This window comes from Pygocentrus nattereri, chromosome 30, assembly GCF_015220715.1.
Source record: "Pygocentrus nattereri isolate fPygNat1 chromosome 30, fPygNat1.pri, whole genome shotgun sequence".
Lineage (NCBI taxonomy): Eukaryota > Metazoa > Chordata > Actinopteri > Characiformes > Serrasalmidae > Pygocentrus > Pygocentrus nattereri.
In genome coordinates, this window is record NC_051240.1 from 16,021,457 (window position 1) to 16,038,269 (window position 16,813).

At 38.4% G+C, this 16,813-nt stretch overlaps 1 protein-coding gene across 1 annotated transcript; it reads left to right on the forward strand.

The window, feature by feature from the left end:
• The first annotated feature begins 269 nt into the window (after nt 1–269).
• Nucleotides 270–13,791, forward strand: zgc:109982 (uncharacterized protein LOC553564 homolog). Its single transcript, XM_037536575.1, has 6 exons — nt 270–502; nt 3,421–3,582; nt 5,400–5,579; nt 8,315–8,408; nt 10,450–10,633; nt 13,299–13,791. The coding sequence occupies exons 1-6, from the start codon at nt 289–291 to the stop codon at nt 13,530–13,532; spliced, it is 1,068 nt and encodes a 355-aa protein (XP_037392472.1). The 5' UTR covers nt 270–288; the 3' UTR covers nt 13,533–13,791.
• Nucleotides 13,792–16,813: the final 3,022 nt, after the last annotated feature.

Consider the following 16,813-nt stretch of genomic DNA (forward strand, 5'->3'; position numbering starts at 1 on the left):
TCAGTACAGATACACCAAAAATACTAAAGTACAGAAACTAATTACATTTACTCAGTTACTCAGATACTCAGGTACTGTCCACCACTGAGCACTGTATATCATATGGATGAGAGATATGTAGTTATCTAATAATCGATGACCTCATACTTATGCATATTACAAAGCCCACCCACCATAAGAGACACCCCACCTATTTATCAGTCTTATTTTATTAGAGTGGCTAAGCCTGCAGCCCATGTCTGCTCCACGTGAACTGAGCGAGGACTAATCGTGCAGTAATGCACGCACATGGGTCGTTCTGCTGAGTCTATGCCCAGTGGATTACTGCCTGTGTCTCCAGCTCTTGGTCCGTCTGCCTCATTCTTCCTTTCCCTCCTCAGGAAAAGCGTCTCCAGGACCACCGGCATGAGCCAGAAAGTCGTCCTCATCACTGGCTGCTCGTCCGGCATCGGACTGGCCATCGCCGTTCTTCTGGCCAAAGATGAGAAGAAGAGGTTTATGGGTAAGGCTGCTGATTAGGTGTCAAACTGAAAACAACAGAAATTAAAGGTACATGATCCAAATGTGTGGCATGAATTCAATGTATTACATCACCAACTGCTGCTAATGATGTAATACGTTTTATTAGTGTGGAAACGTTCACATTTAAAACCTGTAAACGCAGTGTTTCCTGGAGTTTTCAACAAATTGTTCCATTATTATTAGACAATTGGACTTATTATTCAGAAACTGTTACTCATTAGTGACTGACCACTGGGTCCACATACAGACCCCTGGAAATGAAGGGCTGGACTAGCTGGTTAGTTGAGTTTTGAGAGTTGGAGCAGAAGAAACGCCAGGCTAACCCCTCTACTGCAGGGTGTTGCCACATGGCCACAACTAATTTAGTTCAATTTTACTAGAAAGCAGTGGTATAAAATCTGTGTTTTGGAAAAAGGGTCTTTTACTTAAAAGGACAGATGCTTTTAAGATGCTCGACATGGCATGACGAGGGGTTCTTATTACGATGTTGTTTTTACCATATCGCTGTTGTCGGATCAAAACCTCCAAAGTGGTAACTTTACAGGAGAAGGTAAAAACATACCTTACTTTTAATGTAAGTCAATGGAACCAGACAGTTTTCCCAAGTCATTTTAGGTCATTTCTTTTGGTCCAGTCATCATGGAATTTACACACAATATCTAGGACCATGGGTATTTTCAAATTATGTCAAAAACTGAAAAATGACAAAAATGGAGATACGAGGTTTTGTTCCGACAGCAGCGATATATTCCAAATACCATCTGAAAATGTAGTCACTTACAATATTTGTGAATACTGGGTTGAACGTTTCACTGAGTATAAGTTGGATTTTAAAAAAATGATGTTTTTAGAGAAATTTTTGATTTTATGGTGCAGTGGTACAATTGCCCATTGTACGTTGTTGCCATATGGAAAGAATTTACCAAATACCCCCCCCCACCACCAAAATAAATAAATAAATAAATAAATAAATATAGATATATATCGTTTTTCAAATATTTTCATTATTTAAGCAATTTCAAATTCTCAAAACACATGAAAATATTTTTATTATGTTTAAGTAATAATTCATGCCATAGAGGGTGAAATATTTAAGTGAAGTTATTTTTAAAGCTGTAGTTGCATCTGTCAAAAAGGGAAGTGCTGCAACTCAATTTGCAATTATGTTTGCTTTTCCACTTTCCCCTTAAGGGAGAATTCCACCAATATTTCATAATTCTCGCATAAGAAACGGTTCAGATGTAAACAAAGTTGCTCAGAGTGGTTTGGTGTGAAACGCCCTGTTCTAGATAAAATGACCAAGGCAGAACTGCTCACAGTGGGGGTGAAAGGAGCCAGACAGAGTTTGATGCTCCTCCACAGAGAGTTATTACATGCAGTGGTTATGAAAATGATCATGCTGCCTGTTGCCTGAAACGCTGTTTTACGATACTCTAAAATGCGTTTTAATCCTTCATGCAGTCTGTTCTGGGGACACTCGTCTATAAAAGAGGACTTCATTTTTTATTTACGACTACGGTACCTTCATCAAAAGTACATATACAACATTTTGGATAGTAAATAAAATGTCTACACTATAAAGTATATAAATATTATATATATATATATACATACATACATATACATATATATATAATATATGTAAATATATATTTCCCTAGGATGCACTACTTTACATCAAACCTCTCTGTATGACTGTGTTTACATCTACACCACTGATTGATGCAGACACGTCGAAAAACCGGTGGAATTCGCTTTTAAACAAAAAAGAGATTTTATGCAGCTGCATAATAATGAAATGGAAAACTTCACTGATGTTTTATGCAAAAGGCCTCCAGAGTGTAAAATGATAAATTCTTGTCATTTTGACAGTGTTTCTGAAAGTATTATGCAAAATGCTAAAAACCTCTATACGTACCGCTACTCACTGTCCGCCTGTGGTGGACAGTAACTGAGTAACTGAGTAAATGTAATTATTTTCTGTACTTTAGTATTTTTGGTGTATCTGTACTGAAGTTTCTCCGTTCTGGGCGACTTTTTCCTTTCACTCCACTACATTTCAGAGTCTAATATCCGACTTTTTCCTCCTACATTCTGAGAAATCTGTGGTTCCTTTTGGTTTCTGTGTGTATAAAAACGTAACATGTCAAAACGAAAGAAGCACAAAGCCAGAGCACCAATCAGGGCCCAGCGGTCACTTTGTTTAGAGCTGGTTTTGACCTGTTGGTCATACCGACCCAGTGCAGCACGCGGTTCAACGTCAGCGCAGCAGCGTAAAACTTTGGGAGAGTCTGTTCAACATAAATGATGAACTAACCTAACTTTGTGTAAATAGAGCTCAATATAGAAATATGTCCACATATGCAGTCGAGACTGACGCGGCTTTTTTCTGAATTTCTACAAACACCGTTTCATTTTATAGTAAATGAGTTTGGGCTGGTTTATGTTTATGAACAGACGCCTACAGATCAACATAGTAAAGGAGCTCATCTGTGATCCTGAGTTTAAAGCCAGTTTTTATTCAACTTAAACTTGGATCTAAGTTGTAAATAAATCCTGAACAGTTTCTGGAAGATCATTCCAGAGTTTGGGGGCTTTATAAGAAAAAGCTCTTCCCCCAGCTGCAGCCTTAGGAGTTCTAGTAGCACTGTGAGGCACGTTTCACTGTTGCTGCCTGGCTTTGTGGGACAGTACACTGAAAGGCATATAATGCAATAACATTATTATCAGTTCTGTCTTCCAGTTTACTTCCTTTGGCATTAGCTGTGTTGATGAAATACGTTGGTGCCGACATTTGACTCACTGTACACTGAATGCATGATGTGTTTTAGTGTATAGTGGATCTGTAGAGGTCACACAGACAGACAGCCCATCTAACATGTTTATTATGAACGCTAGTCTACGCCACCATGAGGAACCTGGCTAAACAGGAGCCTCTAGTGGAGGCAGCAGGACGCACTCTGGGCCAGACCCTGGAGATCAGACCACTGGACGTGTGCGATGAGAAATCAATCAAAGACTGTGTGGACGGCCTACCTGACCGCAGAGTGGACATTCTCAGTAAGAATTTACTCATTTATTAATCCATAGTGCATATAATGTATACATACGAATGTATATTTGAATATATATATATATATATATATATATATATATATAGATGTATATGTAATTTCATTTACAGTAGTCACCTACTATAACCTTCTATAACTGTCTACTATAGCTATGCTGCCTAATGTTACCTGTGTTATGTTTTATAATCTTTCTACAGCTCTCAAACCTGCATATAAGAATTGTGCAAGAATTATACACCCTTATAGCTACAAATTAAGAGCAATTAAACTTTAAAAGGAGACCTTGCTCATAATCACACGCTGCAAAACCACCACGAGTTGATTCATCTCTTAATTGGATTCACATAAACCCCCTAAACTGCAAGGGCCTGTATGTCACTCTCTAAACAACATTACTTTTAATTCCACAACAGTTACAGAATAATTTATATACTTTGTGAATAACGCGTCTTAAAATTAAAGGCAAATTCCACAGATTTTTCAAAATTTCTGTATAATTCCGTTTTTGAGACGTAAGCAAAGTCAAGTCAGGTCAAGTCAGCTTTACTGTCAGTACTACAGCACGTACAGGACATACAGTGAACTGAAACTGCGTTACTCTCAGACCCCCGTGGTGTAACAATAACATTAAACAGACGCTAAACAGGAAAAGTGGGAATTTAAATAGACATTAAAAAAACTCATCGTAAAAATGAACATTAATTGTAGAAAAATAGAATAATAAATAATAATACAAATATAAGAAGGTCCTGAAATGAACACTAAAGTGTCATAAGGCACAGGGAGATTAAGGTCTGTGGGTATAAATTGTGCTATTATAGACAGTCGTGCAGTTAGACTGGGCTTAGAGCAGGTAAAGTGATGAGTGCGTAACTTACTGACTCAGATTTCTTTACAGTGGCGGTCAAAGGAACCAGAGTTCAGTGTTTACAATGCATATATAGCCATTATATTACTATTTAAAAACACCTACGTGTGTCTTTTTATATGTAATACGGATGATGGTAAAACAGTGGTAAATCTGATCAATACTAATAAATGGATTTTTTTTTAAAAATCACCCTCTATTGCACAATGTTGCCTCTAGGCAACAAACCCATTTTCCTCACTTACAAGTACAAGTGAGTCAATAAAATGTATGTATCTGGCCATACGATCTCTGAGTGGACACGGTTAAACCTCTTTTTTAGCATTTCAGTATCATTTTTTGTTATGAGAATTTGCAGAAGTATGCAAACGGATGGATTCCACCTCAGGGAACAATCATTTCTTCAAAGTGATGCACAACGTTGCCTCAGGGCAACATGCCCCAGAAAGGACCCTGCAAACATTATTATTTAAAAACGATTTTGACTTTAATAATCAGGTCAATTTTATGCAAGAAAAGTGAATCAAATGTAATTTTAATTGCTCTGATAATGTGCGCAGTAGAGGATTAAGTCAAAATTTTATTTTTATTTTACGTTTTACATTTTTAATCAATCTCTCTGGCATCAGGCTTTGCATTTGTAACCATTTCATTTAACAACTTTAGAACAGTGCATTCTATATCAAACCACTCTGAATGACTTTGTTTACAACAAAACCATTTGATTATACAGAAATTTTGAAAAATTTGAAAAGATTTTATGAATTGATTTTACTAGACAGTCACAAATCTCTGAAAATCTCTCAAAAGGACTCTGAGTAGGACCAACGTGATTAATGAATAAAACAGTTACAGTTGAAGAATTAACTGTGTTGTGTTTGAAGTCGTCCCTTAAAAAGTCTCCCTGATGTAGAGTCTCTCGCTCGCTCTCTCAGTCAGTAATGCAGGACTGGGCTTGGTTGGACCCATCGAGTGCCAGGACATTGAGGAGATGAAGAGCATCATGGACACAAATTTCTTCGGTCTTGTGCGCCTCCTGAAGGAGGTCCTGCCAGACATGAAGAGACGGAAGAGTGGCCATATCGTGGTTATCAGCAGTGTAATGGGGATTCAAGGTAGTCGAAATACCATGAATTATAATGATACAATATGTCATGGATGTGACTGTATGTGAGTGATTTTAATCCAGTATGAATCTGCAGTGTGTAGTTTTACAGTCTGACTGTAATAATTGTGGAGTGATTTTAATCCAGTATGAATCTGCAGTGTGTGTAGTTTTACAGTCTGACTGTAATAATTGTGGAGTGATTTTAATCCAGTATGAATCTGCAGTGTGTAGTTTTACAGTCTGACTGTAATAATTGTGGAGTGATTTTAATCCAGTATGAATCTGCAGTGTGTAGTTTTACAGTCTGACTGTAATAATTGTGGAGTGATTTTAATCCAGTATGAATCTGCAGTGTGTAGATTTACAGTCTGACTGTAATAATTGTGGAGTGATTTTAATCCAGTATGAATCTGCAGTGTGTAGATTTACAGTCTGACTGTAATAATTGTGGAGTGATTTTAATCCAGTATGAATCTGCAGTGTGTGTAGTTTTACAGTCTGACTGTAATAATTGTGGAGTGATTTTAATCCAGTATGAATCTGCAGTGTGTGTAGATTTACAGGCTGACTGTAATAATTGTGGAGTGATTTTAATCCAGTATGAATCTGCAGTGTGTGTAGTTTTACAGTCTGACTGTAATAATTGTGGAGTGATTTTAATCCAGTGTGAATCTGCAGTGTGTAGATTTACAGTCTGACTGTAATAATTGTGGAGTGATTTTAATCCAGTATGAATCTGCAGTGTGTAGATTTACAGTCTGACTGTAATAATTGTGGAGTGATTTTAATCCAGTATGAATCTGCAGTGTGTGTAGTTTTACAGTCTGACTGTAATAATTGTGGAGTGATTTTAATCCAGTATGAATCTGCAGTGTGCATAGTTTTACAGTCTGACTGTAATAATTGTGGAGTGATTTTAATCCAGTATGAATCTGCAGTGTGTAGTTTTACAGTCTGACGGTAATAATTGTGGAGTGATTTTAATCCAGTATGAATCTGCAGTGTGTGTAGTTTTACAGTCTGACTGTAATAATTGTGGAGTGATTTTAATCCAGTATGAATCTGCAGTGTGTAGTTTTACAGTCTGACGGTAATAATTGTGGAGCGATTTTAATCCAGTATGAATCTGCAGTGTGTGTAGTTTTACAGTCTGACTGTAATAATTGTGGAGTGATTTTAATCCAGTATGAATCTGCAGTGTGTAGTTTTACAGTCTGACTGTAATAATTGTGGAGTGATTTTAATCCAGTATGAATCTGCAGTGTGTAGTTTTACAGTCTGACTGTAATAATTGTGGAGTGATTTTAATCCAGTATGAATCTGCAGTGTGTGTAGTTTTACAGTCTGACTGTAATAATTGTGGAGTGATTTTAATCCAGTATGAATCTGCAGTGTGTAGTTTTACAGTCTGACTGTAATAATTGTGGAGTGATTTTAATCCAGTATGAATCTGCAGTGTGTGTAGTTTTACAGTCTGACTGTAATAATTGTGGAGTGATTTTAATCCAGTATGAATCTGCAGTGTGTAGTTTTACAGTCTGACGGTAATAATTGGGGAGCGATTTTAATCCAGTATGAATCTGCAGTGTGTGTAGTTTTACAGTCTGACTGTAATAATTGTGGAGCGATTTTAATCCAGTATGAATCTGCAGTGTGTGTAGTTTTACAGTCTGACGGTAATAATTGTGGAGTGATTTTAATCCAGTATGAATCTGCAGTGTGTAGTTTTACAGTCTGACTGTAATAATTGTGGAGTGATTTTAATCCAGTATGAATCTGCAGTGTGTGTAGTTTTACAGTCTGACTGTAATAATTGTGGAGTGATTTTAATCCAGTATGAATCTGCAGCGTGTAGTTTTACAGTCTGACTGTAATAATTGGGGAGCGATTTTAATCCAGTATGAATCTGCAGCGTGTGTAGTTTTACAGTCTGACTGTAATAATTGTGGAGTGATTTTAATCCAGTATGAATCTGCAGTGTGTAGTTTTACAGTCTGACTGTAATAATTGTGGAGTGATTTTAATCCAGTATGAATCTGCAGTGTGTGTAGTTTTACAGTCTGACTGTAATAATTGTGGAGTGATTTTAATCCAGTATGAATCTGCAGTGTGTAGTTTTACAGTCTGACTGTAATAATTGTGGAGTGATTTTTATCCAGTATGAATCTGCAGCGTGTGTAGTTTTACAGTCTGACTGTAATAATTGTGGAGTGATTTTAATCCAGTATGAATCTGCAGTGTGTAGTTTTACAGTCTGACGGTAATAATTGTGGAGTGATTTTAATCCAGTATGAATCTGCAGCGTGTGTAGTTTTACAGTCTGACTGTAATAATTGTGGAGTGATTTTAATCCAGTATTAATCTGCAGTGTGTGTAGTTTTACAGTCTGACTGTAATAATTGGGGAGCGATTTTAATCCAGTATGAATCTGCAGTGTGTGTAGTTTTACAGTCTGACTGTAATAATTGTGGAGCGATTTTAATCCAGTATGAATCTGCAGTGTGTAGATTTACAGTTTGACAGTAATAATTGTGGAGTGATTTTAATCCAGTATGAATCTGCAGTGTGTAGTTTTACAGTTTGACAGTAATATGAATGAATCTGCAACTTTCAAATCTATGGAAATATTACTCAGATGCTTTATCGTGTGAGAAATGGCTAATCAAATTCCGACAAATTCAGTATTTCTGAGATGTTTTGCAAAAACAGTAAACTAATCTTGAAGTTGTAACTTCATCACAGGTATATTGTTCAACGACATCTACGCTGCCTCTAAGTTTGCGGTGGAAGGATTCTGTGAAAGTCTGGCAGTGCAAGCTATGCGATTCAAACTGAAGTAAGTAATGTTATATAATCTTTGCTTGATTTTGTTTTTATGCTCACGCTGGAGAACTAATGTAAAAACTATGGTTCACAGAACTAAATGACTCCCAGCAATAGTGTGTTTGAATGGCCCTAATAGTAATAGTGCCCACACTATTATTTACCTTGAAGTGGACATGTTGGTTTTCTTAGCTTGTCATATTTGGAGATGGAAAAGGCCTCTGCGGTTTGCTAACCTGACATGAGAGGTCATTCAGACTGTGCATGCAAATACACACCTGGGTCACACACTTGTATGTGGAACATCTGTGGACTTCAATGGCAATATCCTACCAGCCCTGCTCCATATTATATAACCACAGCTGGGTGCTGGCTGGAGCAGCCATGACTTGCTTTCATCTACAGAGGATTCTTGGGTTTTATCTTCCGACTTGGCTCATGAATTTGGGCATACTTGCAGATTTATGACACATTTCCTCACAAACAGATACAACCCCATCTCCAAAAAAGTTGGGACACTGTGCAAAATGTAAATAAAAGCAAAATACAATGATGTGCAGATCATTTAGACCCTATATTTCATTGAAAATAGTACAAACACCACATATCAAATGGGGAAACTGTTTTATTGTTTTTTGAAAAATATAAAATGTTTGCCCATTTTGAATTTGATGCCAACAACAAAAGGCTGGTGAAGTTGTGTAATGCTAGAAAAAAAACACCTGGTGGTTAATTGGCAACAGGTCAGTAATAAGATTGGGTATAAAAAAGTAACCCAAAAATTCTCAGTCTTTCAGAAGTAAAGATGAGGAGGGGTTTATCTGTGAAAGACTGCACCATCAAATAGAGCAACAGTTCAAGAAGAACATTTCTCAACAAAAAATAGCAAAGAACTTTTGCTGTCCATCGTCTACAGTACAAAATATCATTAAAAGATCCAGAGAATCTGGAGAAATCTCTGTCTGTGAGGGACGAGGCTGAAAACCAGTATTAGCTGGCCGTGATCTTTGGGCCCTCAGGCAGCACTGCATTAAAAACAGACATGATTCTGTAGTGGAAATCACTGCATGGGCTCAGAAACACTTCTGAAAACCACTGTCTGTGAACACAGTTCATCACTGCATCCACAAATGCTGTTAAACTCTAAAACACAGAGAAGAAACCAAATATAAGCAGGATCCAGAAACGCTGCCACCTTCTCTGGGCCTGAGCTCATTTAAAATGGACTGAGGGGAGGTGGGAAAGTGTCCTGTGGTCCGACGAATCAGGACACTGTGTCCTCCAGGCTAGAGACGAGTCAGCTTGTTATCAGCACACAGTTCAAAAGCCAGTATTCATGCTGTAAGGGGGCATTAATGCATGTGGTATTGGTGACATGCACATCTGTGGAGGCACCATTAATGCTGAACAATATATACATGTTTTGGCAACATATGCTGCCATCTAGATGACGTCTTTTTCAGGGAAGGCCTTGTTTACAACGCCAAACCACATTCTGTATATATTACAACAGCATGACTCTGTATTAAAAGAGTCCGGGAGCTAAACTGACCCGCCTGCAGTCCAGACAAAATACAACAAAGGAGACCCTGACCTGTTGAGCAGCTGAAATCCTGTATTAACTAGAATAGGAAAGAATTTCACTTTCAAAACTACAGCAGTCTGTCTCCTCTTTTTTGGAACGTATTGCTGAAATTTAAAATTCAAATTCAAAAAGGTCATATATTCTTCAAAAAGCAATAAAATTTCTCAGTTTCAACATTTGACATGTTGTCTTTGTAGTATTTTCTTTTTAAAATATGCTTTACATGATTTGCACGTCATTGCGTCCTATTTTTCCTTTTACGTTCTGCGCAGCGTTCCAACTTTTTTGGGAATAGGGTTGCTTAAAGAGCCCCAGTCGAATTGCATTTCTCTCGGGTAAAAATGAACCGCCCAGGACTGCAGAGTAAATGTAAATACTGATGTGTTCCATCCATGTAGCCAGGCTAGTCTGCCTGTCTGACTAAGATTTCGCATGTATTGCTTTTAATTCCTTCTATTTTCTTTCAAAGCATAAGCCTCATCGAACCGGGACCAGTCGTCACAGAGTTTGAGCGTAAAGTGTACGAAGAGGGCATGAAGACTGACCTCTCAAAAGCAGACCAAGTCACTGCAGACATATTCATCAACGTCTACATGAAGCACTGGAGCCAGATATTTGAAAGCCTCGGGCAGTCGCCAGAGGTCATTGCAGAGGTACAGACAAATACTAAAGGCTCCACTGGGTCTTTCCAAGCTCCGCCCACAAACGTGTTCGTTAGTAGCTGTTGCTAGTTTGGAAAGACTTTACGGAACATTGACAAAAGTCCCATTTAGCCTAGTATTGCGACAGGGCATCCTGTTAGGATAGATCCGGTGTAGTTCAGCAGGGTGGCTGAGCTAATGTTAGCTTGGTTGCCAGTTTTCGTTGTTGTTTTAAACTTGCCTAATTGGAGTTAGCCGCACAGTCCAACTCCAAACTATGTAGAAGATCTAAACAAGATGTATTAGTTTCTTTCTAGGTTGAATGGGATTTTTGCTACTGTTCACTCTTAAGCTGTGTGTGGTGTTGGTATGTGTGTTACTCCACATCATTGTTTTTAAATCATGACATTCATAACAATTTATGTAAAAATACCAGGTGTTTAAAGTCTCACAAGGGTCCAGTGTAGAGTTCTCGTTTAGCAGCTATAGCCAGTCAGCAGCCTGTCCGTGTTGTTCACCCTCACACACACACACACACGTACACTAACAGCAGGCCATGTAGGAGGAGAACAGAGTGAAGGGCACAGCACCTCCTCACTTTTACTCCCCGCGGCTTCAGCCCAACACCACATGTGTAATATAAATGTGTGGGGGGGGGTCTTTAGTAAAGCTATTGGTTCTATTTAGAACCATGAGTTCTAGAGCCATTTCATGCTTAAATGAAATGGTTCTTCAGATCGATGGAAAATGCGCTTTATATGGTTCTACATAGAACCTTTTTGAGAATGGCTCTATTTAGCACCAAAAAGTGTTCTTCTATTGCGTCAAGCTTGACACTACAACATTAGAAGAATCCTGTCTGGTGCTATTTAGAACCATACACAGGTCATTCTCCATCAATCTGACGAACCTCTTGCAAAGGATCATTTAAGCATGAAATGGTTCTACATAGAACTCGTGGTTCTGAGTAGAACCATTCTCTTTACTAAAGAACCCTTGAAGGCAGTTTTTGCATTCGGTGAAAGCAAATAGCTGCCTAGGGTCCCCATGGGCCACCAAGCCCATGAGAACACAAATAGATATACTCCATGTGTTGATGTTAAATAAGCTAATCTGAAATATCTATACATTTTAAATGTGGCTGCTTTTTGCAGATGTAGGGATTATTTTCAGAACCTCCCCATAGAAATTATTATAATTAATTCTTTATAATTAATGTTGTTATTGAATAACTAACTTCATAATGCATCATTTCATAATTATGATGCTGTGTCTACTTTTATATTAGGAATTAAATCAGAAAGGCAGATTTAACTGACCTTGAAATTAGAATAATAGCTAAATTACAGTCATGCCTGCACAGTGCACATCATTCATGTCGCTCTATTTTTGCTTTTAATAATCTACACATTTAGTTTTAGCTGATTTTACCAGCGGTGGACAAAGTACACAATCCATGTTACTCCAGTAAAAGTAGAAGTTCCTCCCTTTAGACCTCCACTTGAGTAAAAGTACTAAAGTATTTCCCTTCAAATGTACTTAAGTATAAAGTAAAAGTACTAAAAGAGTAATTCTGGCTCTGATGTCCTGTTATCATTTTTATAACCAGACTGGCTTCATGAACTCATTTCAGGTGAAAGTCCTCCAGCGTCTCTCTTGGTAAACCAGTCTTTTAATAGAACGTCATTAATTAGTGACGCTGACGTCTATTAAAATGATCAGAAGCACAAAACACTGAAGGTAAACAGTTTCCATCAGGGAGAACCGAGTGGCTCTGAAATCACTTTTTACACACAAGCAAAGTTTCAGTTTCAGATTTATTTACAACTTAGTTCCAAGTTTAAGTTGAATAAAAACTGGCTTTAAACTCAGGATCACAGATGAGCTCCTTTACTATGTTGATCTGTAGGCGTCTGTTCATAAACATAAACCAGCCCAAACTCATTTACTATAAAATGAAATGGTGTTTGTAGAAATTCAGAAAAAAGCCGCGTCAGTCTCGACTGCATATGTGGACATATTTCTATATTGAGCTCTATTTACACAAAGTTAGGTTAGTTCATCATTTATGTTGAACAGACTCTCCCAAAGTTTTACGCTGCTGCGCTGACGTTGAACCGCATGCTGCACTGGGTCGGTATGACCAACAGGTCAAAACCAGCTCTAAACAAAGTGACCGCTGGGCCCTGATTGGTGCTCTGGCTTTGCGCTTCTTTCGTTTTGACATGTTACGTTTTTATACACACAGAAACCAAAAGGAACGACAGATTTCTCAAAATGTAGGAGGAAAAAGTCGGATATTAGACTCTGAAATGTAGTGGAGTGAAAGGAGAAAGTCGCCCAGAACGGAGAAACTTCAGTACAGATACACCAAAAAATACTAAAGTACAGAAACTAATTACATTTACTCAGTTACTCAGTTACTGTCCACCACTATATTTTATATAGATCATATTATATAACAAGCCACATTGTTTGGTAGGTGGGGCAAATCTACCTTCAGATGTGAATATACAGACAGATTTGTGGATCAGATTTAAGGATGAATGGTAAATATGAGAGGGGCCTTCATTTCTGATATGTGGTCAGTGATTTGAACATCTTGTATAGAGTTTATGTTTCTTCAGCCTGTCATAGAATAACTGTCTGATTAATAATCACACTTTCCCGTCACCAGCATACGCTCAAAATCATCACGATGGACAACCCACCCTTCCGCCATCAGACCAACACTCTGTACACTCCGTTCACCACCCTGAAGTACGCTGACCCCACCGGTGACCTGCCCATTGACACCTTCTACAAGGCGGTGTTTCAGCATGATAAGGTCTTTAGTGCCAGCCTCAACTTCCTCAAGCTCCTCCGCTGGAGAAGCCGCAAGAGCTTCAGTCTAGACAAAGACAAGTCTTAATGTCTTAAGAAAGACCATCTGCTCTTTCTCCACTAATCCTATCCCTCTGTTACTCTTAGCACGCAACACGTAAAAGTCACAAACGATAGCTTTCATATCTGTAATCTGACATTGTCCACTGTACGCTCACCGGCCACACCGGCATGTTAACACAAATAGCTCATCAGCCAATCACACGGCAGCAACTCACTGCATTTAGGCATGTAGAGGTGGTCAAGACGACTTGCTGAAGTGCAGACCGAGCATCAGAACGGGGAAGAAAGGGGATTTAAGGGGCTTTGAACATGGCGTGGTTGTTGATGCCAGACGGGCTGGTCTGAGTATTTCAGAAACTGCTGATCTACTGGGATTTTCACACACAACCATCTCTAGGGTTCACAGAGAACGGTCCGAAAAAGAGGAAATATCCAGTGAGCGGTCAGTTGTGTGGACGAAAATGCCTTGTTGATGTGAGAGGTCAGAGGAGAATGGGCAGACTGGTTCCAGATGATAGAAAGACAACAGTAACTCAAATAACCAACCAAAATCTCTGAGGAACGTTTCCAACACCTTGTTGAAAGTGTGGCACGAAAAATTAAGACAGTTCTGAAGGCAAAAGGGGGTCCAGTCTTTCACTAGCAGGGTGGACCTAATAAAGTGGCTGGTGAGCGTATGTGGACATTATTTCTGCTTGGCTTGTGTGAAACTGTGATAAAGGCTTATTACAATCCAAATGACTGCATTTGTGCTTTTCTTGAATGGAAAATGTAGCTGGACTGATCGATGCTGGGTTAATGTCCAACTTACATCACAGCTTCAGACCACCTCTAACAGATCCCCTCACAGTCTGCATTTAAGCCTTCTGAGGAGTTCAAAGACATTACAGCTTTAACCTCTTCAACTCCTCGAGACCACCGGTGGGTCCAAACCGCACTCGGTCATGTTCTTCATAACGTTCATACTCCATAAGCTCCATTCAGAAGCTGGGCGTCGTGTGAGGCTGAACACAAAGAGCGGCGGAGATTTTTGGCTTTCAGCAGTAAATTGTTAGCATGTAGTGATATGTGGAGATCATAAAACACACGTTCTGATCATTTGAGGGGCTTTTACAAAATAAATAAATACATAAAATAATAATTTACATTTATTTCATGCAGTTACTGAATAATTTGCCTTATGATTTGGTCCAAAAATTCAGACAAACCAAAATAAACCCTGGAGAATAAGAGGTTAAAGTAAAATGATTTCCTACAGAAGATAATTGGATTATACCTGCTGCTTTGCCGGTGCGCGTATATGTGTAAGAAAAAATTATATGTGCATAAAATACATATAAAAGTGTATTAAGACGGCAAATGGTGGATAACACATTTACCATCAGGCTTTAGAACGTGTGGATGTTTAACTGAAAGGCAAAGCCTTAATCAGAATAAATAAAAATGCATTTTTAATGACATGCACATACGTTTCCAGCTGAGAATATAAGATTTACCTCAACATCTTATTATTTTAGCAACAACTGTCTCAGAATGGCTGGTTTACTCCCTCATTTAACCCCTATCAGCACCTCCAGGTCTGAGTCTGTGGTCCTAGCCCGGAAAAGGACGGCATGCCCACTCCAGGTAAGGGGAAAGGCCTTGCCCCAGGCGAAGAGGGAGCTGAGCCATAAGGCCGGTCTACATCTTGACCCTCACCTGTGGTCATGAGCTGTGGGCAATGACCGAAAGAGTGAGACTGAGGATACAAGTGGTGGAAATGAGCCCACTCTACTTAATAGGGGGAGGAGCTCGGTCATCCGGGAGGAGTTCGGAGTAGAACCGCTACTCCTCCGCATTGAGAGGAGCCAGGGCAGTGGTTGAGATCCTCCTCTGAAATGAGACCCTCTAATAAAAGAGCTTCACTTCATTAACAGCTACTAGCGCCGCTCTGTAGGCGACCCTGCCCGTCTGCAGGGACAGCAGAGGAGGGGAAAGTTCAGCTCCTCACTGCTGGGCTTTAGTTACATTTAGGGATCATACGCCTTCAAAGAGGGGGGCAGTTATTTATTATCACCCCCCCTAATTCTTCAGTGATGTGAAGCTGAAGTCAGATATTCTCCAGATTCTTGAGAATTTTCCCATTCCACCTTAAATGGAGCAGCAGTTACATTCAGACGCCTCAGGCATCAGAACTGCTGGACTATTTAAGGTGGAACGGGAATGTTAGCTAGCTGGCTATCGAGACATCAGCATGCTGTTAGTGATTTTTAATGCTTGTTGAAAACGGCCATAATCCACTGAAACCACACTAAACTAAACTAATATGAGGGTTTTCGTTTTTTAGGCCTTTATGAGTATTATATATTCTAAAATAACAAACTCCTGAACTTTTTCCTGGAAATAAAAACTACAGTGTTTCATGGTCATATGTGAAAAATGAGCTGCCAGAAGGAGGAAAATGAAATAAATGTCAGCCCCTTTGGGAGAGAAAACCACAGGAGATAATAGATCTGAGGTTTGAAGCTTAAACTCTTTCTGACACATTATTTGGTGACGGAGTTTGTTGTTTGGGACACAGCCATAGCTTCTAACCGGCATGCATTGCTTTTAGCCCAGAGCCACTGTTAATAAAAATAGAAATGGTAGAGTTAGAGAATAAAATCTGAATATTTCGAGAAAAAAAGACAATATTTTGAGAAAAAAGTCGTATGAAAAATTACTTTTTTCTATAAATATAGTTTTTTCTCAAAACATCATTTTTTTATATTACGACTTTTTCTCAAAATATTACTTTTTTCTGTAAATATTACGACTTTTTTCGAAATATTACGACATTTTTCTGAAAAATCTGTTTTTTTTTTAATATTATGACTTTTTCCGGTAAAATTACAAATTTTTCTCAAAATATTACGATTTTTTCTTAAAATATTTCGACTTTTTTCTCAAAATATTACCACTTTTTTTCTGGAAATATTACAGCATTTTATCAAAATATTAGTTTTTTCTCAAAACATCAGTTTTTTTTAATATTGTGACTTTTTCTGGAAATATTACGACTTTTCATCAAAATATGACCTTTTTTATCGAAATATTATGACTTTATTCTCGAAGTCTACTATTTAATTTTTTATTAACAGCGGCGCTAAAACACCTCTGATCTCCTCATGTCTTCTACATAAAGTTTATATGTGAGACAAACGGACAATGTGGAAGTTTATATGAACTTGAATATGAAAAAGGAACGACAGATTTCTCAAAATGTAGGAGGAAAAAGTCGGATATTAGACTCTGAAATGTAGTGGAGTGAAAGGAAAAAGTCGCCCA

What these genes read in the sequence shown, in the direction of transcription:
- zgc:109982 (XM_037536575.1), top strand. Translation starts at nt 289, where the DNA reads ATGGGTCGTTCTGCTGAGTCTATGCCCAGTGGATTACTGCCTGTGTCT. An exon ending in CCGCAGAGTGGACATTCTCA is followed by an intron (nt 3,583 to 5,399) that starts GTAAGAATTTAC and finishes TCGCTCTCTCAG; the next exon opens with TCAGTAATGCAGGACTGGGC. An exon ending in CAGTGTAATGGGGATTCAAG is followed by an intron (nt 5,580 to 8,314) that starts GTAGTCGAAATA and finishes ACTTCATCACAG; the next exon opens with GTATATTGTTCAACGACATC.